The sequence below is a fragment of the Phaenicophaeus curvirostris genome, chromosome 22 (assembly GCF_032191515.1).
Source record: "Phaenicophaeus curvirostris isolate KB17595 chromosome 22, BPBGC_Pcur_1.0, whole genome shotgun sequence".
Lineage (NCBI taxonomy): Eukaryota > Metazoa > Chordata > Aves > Cuculiformes > Cuculidae > Phaenicophaeus > Phaenicophaeus curvirostris.
Window position 1 is genome coordinate 8,632,554 of NC_091413.1, and position 8,097 is coordinate 8,640,650.

Here is an 8,097-nt window from a genome sequence, read left to right on the forward strand (position 1 = left end):
GTTGTCCAGCCTTGCTGCTTGGCTGAAGCGGGGAAATAACTCAGGGTTTTCCTTCTATGAATCTCAGCTCCGCAGCTTTAACGTGGTCTGCTCATGAAACAGGGTAGGGAGGCCCCCTGTTCACATAGGAAGGATGCCAAAGCCTGGAGACACAGGGGTATCCTATCTGCCACAAATGAGATTCTAGATTTTCAAAGTCCCGTTGTTGCTTTTTCCAGGTGACTGAGTCATGGCCACTGGCAGGAGCCACCAGCCTTTGGGGCTTCCCAAGAGGGTTGATGGATTCCAGAGCGAAGTGGCAACATCTCATGATGGGAAGCAGGGCAGAGGGGCAGAGAAGCCTCTGACTGCCAGTACAGACCAGGTAAGAGCTGTGTTTGGGCTGCGAAGTTCCCCTGTGTCCCTCCTCTGCCCACTTCTCCTGTTGTCCAGCAGCACTGGGAAGCTGGACGCGGGCTCCCGTATCTGTGCCACTGTGCTTGTCGGAGGTGGCTCTCGTGGTGCAGTGAGGTTTGGGTTGTGAGCTGCTTCAGGGCAAGTCCAGAGTCTTGCCTGAATGTGCCACTGGAGCCGAGTTAAACGATTTTCCTGGGTGTTCAGCTGAACCAGCTGGAGCGTGGGAATGTACTTCTTTCCATCCTCTGTGGGTGGCCAGTGATATCTGCTGCCCTGCTGGCACACTGGCCAGTGCTGCTCCAGCTGTACCAGACATCCAGGATCTGGGCGTGTGGTGGGCTGCTCCAACTCTGGCTGAAGACTTGGAGACATGACTGGTCCCAGATAGAAGAAGTTCCAAACTTATCTGCCGGTGGCATTTGAACAAGTAAAGCCTTTCTGGACCAATTTCTGTAGCTCTTGCTGAGCTGCTGTTTTGTGTTTCAGCCCACTCCTTCTGCCGTCATGAAGGAGAAGTCTCTCACCACCAAGCAGAGGCCGGCCCGTACTCAGGAGGCGAAGCTGCCCCGGATTACCCAGCTTCGAGACATGAGTGAAGCCTCTTATCACAAGGTAGCCTTTTCCTGCCCTTCTCTTTGCTTTTTGATGTGACGTTTGCAGAACGTGTGATGTTTGTCTCACACTCTGCTGCATTATTCGATAGAGCAACTGCTGCTTCCTTGGGACTTTGGTTGAGGAGCACACAGGGAAATCCCTGAAGCCTGCTATAGCAAGCACTGTGTAAGAAACTGTGCTGAGAGTCACATCTGAGAAATATCCATCACATCTCTCTGTCAATGCCCCAGCCAAGGCCACGGGCCCGGAGCGGTGGAAAAGCAAGTGTGAGAAACCGGCCTTGTTCATCTGCTGCTGATGGGAGCCTGTGGCTTTCAGACGGATTCACTCTAGGTCCCACACTTGCTCCAGGCTTTCTTTTTCGGTCTGTCAACACTGCAAGCTTCAAAGAGCTGTAATTATCCCTCAGGCTTGGAGCACTCAGAGCTGTCTGACCTTTTTAAACTTTCCCTGGTTTTTTTTTTGATCTTTCCTACCTGCTTCCTGGAGCAGGAGATCCATCTGGTGAGCTTTGGAGAAGGACCAGTTGTCTGTGTGCATCCAAGCAAGATAGATTTCGGCAGTATCCAGGTCCTACAAGATGTTTCCCAAACTCTCCACCTGTCCAACCAGTCTCCCACCCCTGCATCCTTCTGGGCAGAGATGGTAGGTATCTGTGGGGCTAATTTCCAACAAAAGTGACTGGTCCGTAGCAGCCTGTGAATTAATTTTTATATACAACATTTTCTGTCAGAGAGAAAGCTAGCTGTTCCACCACAGTGCAGCAAGAGGAGCCTGGCTCTGGGGGCAATTTTACCTGGAGCAGTCCTCAATAAAATAGGGAGTTTGTATGGCTGTTTGAGCAGAAATGAGCCTGGATCATTTTGACAAGTTATTCCTTTATTTTGTGGAAAGGGCTTAGCTCTGACAACCATGCTTTTGGAGCTCCAGGAGCTCAAGAGAACCCTGTAGCCCACTGCTGCTGAGAGGGCATGGGTTCCCCTCTGGTATCCCTGTTCTGTCTGCTTTTGCTTTGTGTCACCTTCCTGTTAATGACAGAGACCAGGGTGTGGATGCTCTCTGAGGAGAGGTATGGCTTGGCAAAATACAGCTGCACTTTTAATGCTGAGTTCTGCCTCCTCTTTCACTTGTGCAAGGCCAGAATGACCCAATCATTTTAATTAACCAACCCTAAGTAATTTCAAGAAAATGGAATGTGGTGGCTTGTCAGCCGTCCCTTAGGTCAGCATCCGTCCATCTCTCAGATGCTGCTGGTGTCTATTGTAACCAAACTGTGGTAGCTCTTATTCCCAGTGCTAGTCTGTCCTGGTTTCCCTCCTCAGCTAGTGTCTGCCTTGTCTTACAGGCTGGCAAATGCTCATGCTGGAGGATTGAACCCAGTAAAGGAGTGATCCCCCCCAACGCCGAGCTGTCTGTGGCTGTCACAGCAAACTTGGATGACACTGAAATATTTAATGACGAAGTGAAGGTGTTCATTGAGAACAGCTGTAGCTACATCATCCCCGTCCAGGCTGTTGGCACCGGCATCACAATTGTCACCGACAAACCCATTGTTCCGGAGCTCGACTTGGGGCCCCACTTCAGGTAGAGTATGTCTCAGCTCCTGCTCCTCCCGTGGGCTCAGCAAGGAGTTGTTTTGCCATAGTCCTTCAGCTCATTCTCCTTCTGCACTCAGGGTCCCAGTGCCATTTCATTGACACTACAAGAATTCTTTTAGAAACGTTTTATGGCCACGTGAATGTGGGTTGTGATCCTCAAAAGGCACCAAAATGGAAACCAGTTGCTAAATCATCTCTCAGTTACCCTTAGTTTTATTGCTCTGTCCACTGTGACTGAGATGATGTTCTTCAAAAAGCTTTACCTCGCGGTCCACACACAGACCAGCTGCTGGACGGGGATAAGGTTAGGGGCAGCCAAGGTCTGGCTCTTGCTGCGGGGTGGTGCTAGGTTGCTAGGGCAGCCTTTTGGGAGGTGGCTTTCTTGCCAAACGCACAGTCAGAGAATGGCTTTGGGGGATTGAAGCTGGGTGACTGCTGTGAAATAGCAGGTCCCGTGACATTTTCCATCTGCGCTTCTCTTCTAGCAAAATTCCATTCTGTTACCGCTTCAAGGTAACGAACAAAGGAAGAAAGACCCATTTGCTCTATTGGACAACTGAAGGGTTTTCCACATTTCATCAGCATCATTGTCTCAATGCCCTCAGTACCACCAAGGGCGAGGATTCCTCCCAGAACCCCAAATCTGCCTGCCCCATGTTAAAGCTTCGACCGCTGAGCATGGAGCTGATGCCGGGCAAGAGTATGGAGATGGTGGTGGAAGGCTTCTCCAGCACTCCACAGGTGAGGTCCCCCATGAGGGCTGAGTCCTTCCCACTGGATCACCTCCGCTGGGACTTTTTCAGCAGCCCCTTGATATTTGCCTGAGAAGAGAGGCAAGTGCTTTCAACAAACTGTTTTAGTGCCAGAAGTTACCACGGCAGCACCAGTTGCTTTCCTTGCTGGCCACCATCAATTGCTAAGGCTTTTCCATGTTTCTGTAGCTACCGTAAACCCAACTTGTTGATAGCCAAATTTGATCTGAAGGAAGCATCAGTGCTTCAGGGGCAGACAACGGGTTACGAGGTGTCGTGTGCTGAGGCAGAAATGAAGGGCAGAGAGTTACACTTAGACTAGGAGCACAGGCAGAAAGTGAATTAACAAAAGCAAGGTAATTATCTGGGGGAAGCAGTGAGTGGACCAAAATCCCTTGGGAAGGAAGGGGAGTGTACGGGAGCAGCATTGATTTTCCTCTGTAGACAAAGACAAGCAGCGGGCTTGTCTAGCACCGAGTCCTGGAGGAGAAAATCCAGCACAGTGTGTCAGCTTGAATGATCAATGTGATGTTCTCCCTGTGGGAAACTGTTGCCAAGGATCATTATAACTGACAGCTTGACAGCTCCTCCCAGCCTCTCAACCAGCCCTGCTGTCCTAAGGGCAGCCAGGTCTTGCAGCGCCCCTGGGTGGCAGCTCAAAGGGGGAGATTTCAGCACAGTCACTGGGTGTCCTCCTCCCTGGACCCTTCTTCCCAGGGGAAACGCAATGCTGTGGAGAAGCTGCCAGCTAAGGCTGGTGTGCATTCCCTGTCTCTGGAATCACTGGGCACAGATGTTTAAGTGAATGTAAGATAGGCATGCATTAAGCTCCTGCTGATAGGAGTGTTTTGGAAGGTGTTTTAAAGGGTTGCCTCAGGGGTAGTTTGAGGAAGACTTGACTGTGATGGGACTGTCCCTGTGCATTTCTGAGCTCCAAGGGTTTGCTGAAGAGGAGAAAAAGAGTCCAGAAAGGAAATAAAATGGTCTGGGCTCTGGTGAGGGTGTCTTGCCTGGAAAGCCAAAAGGGTGTCTGTGAGTACAGCTGGCTCCCACAGTGAAAATCTGGAGGAATTCATGCTCTTCAGGCTGGTCAGAAGCCCAGCTCCCTGCACTGCACGTGCAACACAGATGACTTTGAAGACTGTAGGCTCTGATGAGGAGCTGGGTTGTGGCACTGTACCAGAAGGAAGAGTGAGAAATGAAGGGAGGAATTTGGGGAAGTAAAACCATGAGAAATTGGGAAAAGGCGTTGAATAGAAGAGCCTCCAGCTTAAGCAGAGAGTTTCCCTCTGAAGTGCAAGACAACCTTTTCCTAGGGAGATTTCTCTTAAAACCATCTCCAGGAGGGCACAATTCACCCTTGGAATGAGTGCTGCCACTTTACTGGAAGGCAGGCTGGCTGTTTGGAGTTTTCCCATGTACCTTTTCCACTAAGCTTCCAAGAGAGGGTTTGCTGGCATTGGTCCTTCTGCCACCTATGTCCTTTAATATGGTTACATATTTTTAAATTGGTTCCTGCAGCTTTCTGTAAGCATTATGTTAGCAGCGGGGTACATCAAAGCATTAGTCATTTGGGGCAGTAGTTATTAGAGCTGTAGACAGCACCTGGCTCACAAGTGAATTTGTGGCTGTTAGGGTGTAGCGGTGTGGGCATTTGAGTGTAAAATAAATAGGATGCGGTATAAAAGGAAGCAGGGCTGCTGAGGAAAGCAATGGCCGTAACTTTAGGGCAGTACTGCCTGCTGGTGGCTGATGGCCAAGTTCCCATGACACAATTTCATGCAGGCTATCAGAATCCGTTATGCCTCCAGTCAGGTGGTGAGCACATGCCGTGTGTTTTCTGGGTGCCCTGGTCACACCTGCTGGGTAACATGCAGCTCTCGCACACAGGTGGTGAAGGAGCGGCTGCTGTGGCACGCCGTGGTGGGGAGCAAGGAAGAAAAGGTGCAGGTGATGCAGGTGGATGTCACGTGTGAGTTCATTGCTCCTGTTCTGCAACTGTCCTCCACGGAACTCATTTTCCGGGTTGAGAAGGTAAGGCTCCGGATTGCATCCTGGCAGTTAATTGTGTGGCTGATGACTGAAAGCCTGTGCGGGGTGTGTGAGATTGTGTTCAAAGGAGGAAGCTAGACAGCTTCTGCCAGTCTGTGGGGCTTTGCTGATTGATTTGGGTGGGACCAAGCTTTTGCCATTAGCACAGAGATGGGGCTGGGGACAGTCTTGCCAGGTCTGTTCTACTTTTCTTGATGCGGAGACAGAATTGAGCTGCTGAGCCAAGGGCATGAGGTGAGATGTGTGGGACCCACAAGAACATTGTGGGCTTTGCACGGGCAGTGACTGTGGGCAGGAGAGCAGATCGCTGCAGCTGAGCGACACTAAATCCATCCTGAGGTGCTTTGTAAACTCATTGAGCTTGTTTTTGGAGATGCGACTGCTTTTTAACTTCATCTTGGTTTTATTTCGGTGACAGCTGATCTGTCAAAGGGGATCATGACCACCTCTAGAGAGACACACTCCTAGAGGGACATTTGCAAGGATGCTTCAAGGCCCAGTGAAGTCTGAACACCAATCACGCAGGGCAGCTGAGAAAAACCAGTCAGCTCTGGATTCCTGTCAGCTCCCCAGGCTGATGAGGAAAACCTGCCATCTCTTGTCTCTCTTTGCCTTCTCTGCATTAATGTGGATGCAAGCTTTTTGCATTTCCCTCAGCCTTGCTTTCTTCAAAGGACCTGCAGGAGTCCTTCTGCAGCAGTGGGAACACCAACGCAGAAGCCCTTCAGTCTGTGGATCCTGACTCCTGCATTATCACCCTCTTCCTCGAGGTGTCTAAAAGAAGAGAGGCTACTTCATTGTTTAGTTTCTGTGTTTTCAGGTCTTTCCTTTAGTTCTTAGGCGTCCAGAGAAGCACAAAATGCCATGAGCAGGCAGTTCAGGTTTAATTAGAAGGTTTTCAGCTATCCCTGATGTCTGCCTGTGGTCTCTTTGGTGTTGTGCACTCTGATTTATTGAGTGCTATAACACTGCAGCTGTTTGATACCAATACATGCAGAACTAGTTTTGCAAGCACTCTCTAATTTATAGAAACCATGCAGGAAGCCCAGAGCAGCGCATAACCAAGAAGAAACAGCTTATGCTTTGCTTAGCTTTGAAGCCACAGACGTGCTGTCATTGCAGCAGGGGCATCAAGAGTCATGTTGCAGCTGGACTGCCGAGGTTTCTGGCTGGCTGTACATGCATGTAGAAGTTCAAAACTAACCTTCAGCTACTACAGGCTCTCCTGTCTCCTCTGACCAGCTTCACTGCTTTTGATGAGGCTACAAAAGATAATGAGGTTGCAAGAAATTGTTGTATGGGAGTGAAAAACATCTTGTGCCATTCTACCCAAGAGAGGATAAAAACTGCAGACAGATGATCTGGGTTCACTTTCTGGGTTTGATATTGTTCAAGCAGCTGCCTCTGCTCAGGGTCCCTTTCTCTGATCTGTGCAGGAAACTGTTTTCCTGTTCCCCCAAGGGATGCTGTAGTTTCTAATCATGAAAAGCATCTGATATATTTAGACTTTTAGAAGCGTACAAACTAATAGAAATAGTAAATAGAGATGAAAATTCAAAATACATCAGAAAGGGAACGAGGTCCATGGCCGGTTCAGGCTGTTTTCTCTCATTTTCTGTTTCTGTAGCAACCGAGTGACGTCTTGACTCTTCAGTATAAGCCCTTTTCTTTAAAAAACACCTGCCTCCTGCCACTCAGCGTGTTCTTGGCCTTGGAGGAACCCTTCTCAATCTGCCATGCGGACCGGCAGCCCTTCCCTGCAGATACGGAGGTGAGCAGCTCTGGAGCTTCCTGCTGGTGGGGACTGAAGAGGAGACGCGTGGTGGTGTGTTTCTGTTGGGAGGCCCTCCAGGAGAGAATTTTTCCCTTTGGAGTCAGCAGGAGACTGGCCTGGACTAAATGACTGAATCATAGAATGGTTTGGGTCAGAAGGGGCCTTAAATCCCATCCAGTTCCACCCCTCTGCCATGGCAGCGCCACCTTCCTGTGGATCAGGTTGTGTAGAGCCTCATACAACCTGGTCTTGGACACTAGATTTGAAGCTGCTGAAGGTCCTCTGAACTGGGGAAACACATCTTGGCTCTAAGACATGAAGAGAAAGGAGCAGGCTGCTGGGTCTGGGCAAGCCGTGTGGTAAAGGTGTCTCTTGGAAGCAGTCCTAGTGCTCCAGCAGCCATCGTCAGATAACCGCAAGAGCTGCTTGGTCTCTTTGAGGACAGGCCTTCCTTCAAGAAGGCTGAGGAGCCTGGCACCTGCTCTATTGCTAGTGGAAGGTGTTGGACACCGTCTCTGCTAAAGGTGTTGTTGTCGGCACAGCCACCGCTTCTGTGCTGTGCCTGTAATTGGCCCCAGCAAGAGTGGGGATGCGATGCCACGGGGCTTGTGTTGAGCATGAGGGTAAAGGAGTTCCTCTGGGGTCAGGGCAAAAGGCCCTGGCTTGCCAGGGTGCCAATTTGGTTCTGTATCTAGCACACAGCTTTTGTAGGTCCAGAATTCAGTAGAACAAGATTTATTTCCCTCTTGTACTGACGAAGAGCACAGAGGTATTAGCCTAAGATGGTGTCAGACACTAGTCTCGTGGTGCTTGCGGGCAGGCACACACTGTAAAGGATGTGAAGGATGAACTGAGAAGCCCACATGGAGGGCTAGCTTTGAGCATTAAGATATTTTGTGCCATCAGACCT

At 50.0% G+C, this 8,097-nt stretch overlaps 1 protein-coding gene across 1 annotated transcript; it reads left to right on the forward strand.

Moving 5' to 3' along the window:
• The first annotated feature begins 1,530 nt into the window (after nucleotides 1-1,530).
• On the forward strand, nucleotides 1,531-7,755 carry LOC138729898 (hydrocephalus-inducing protein homolog). The gene is made up of 5 exons (XM_069874489.1): nucleotides 1,531-1,656; nucleotides 3,095-3,350; nucleotides 5,252-5,395; nucleotides 7,041-7,184; nucleotides 7,681-7,755. The coding sequence occupies exons 1-5, from the start codon at nucleotides 1,592-1,594 to the stop codon at nucleotides 7,753-7,755; spliced, it is 684 nt and encodes a 227-aa protein (XP_069730590.1). The 5' UTR covers nucleotides 1,531-1,591.
• The last annotated feature ends 342 nt before the right edge of the window (nucleotides 7,756-8,097 follow it).

Coding starts and splice junctions, on each gene's coding strand:
- LOC138729898 (XM_069874489.1), top strand. CDS start 1,592: ATGTTTCCCAAACTCTCCACCTGTCCAACCAGTCTCCCACCCCTGCAT. Junction 1,657..3,094: donor CATCCTTCTGGGCAGAGATG/GTAGGTATCTGT, acceptor CTTCTCTTCTAG/CAAAATTCCATTCTGTTACC. Junction 7,185..7,680: donor CCTTCCCTGCAGATACGGAG/GTGAGCAGCTCT, acceptor CTCTATTGCTAG/TGGAAGGTGTTGGACACCGT.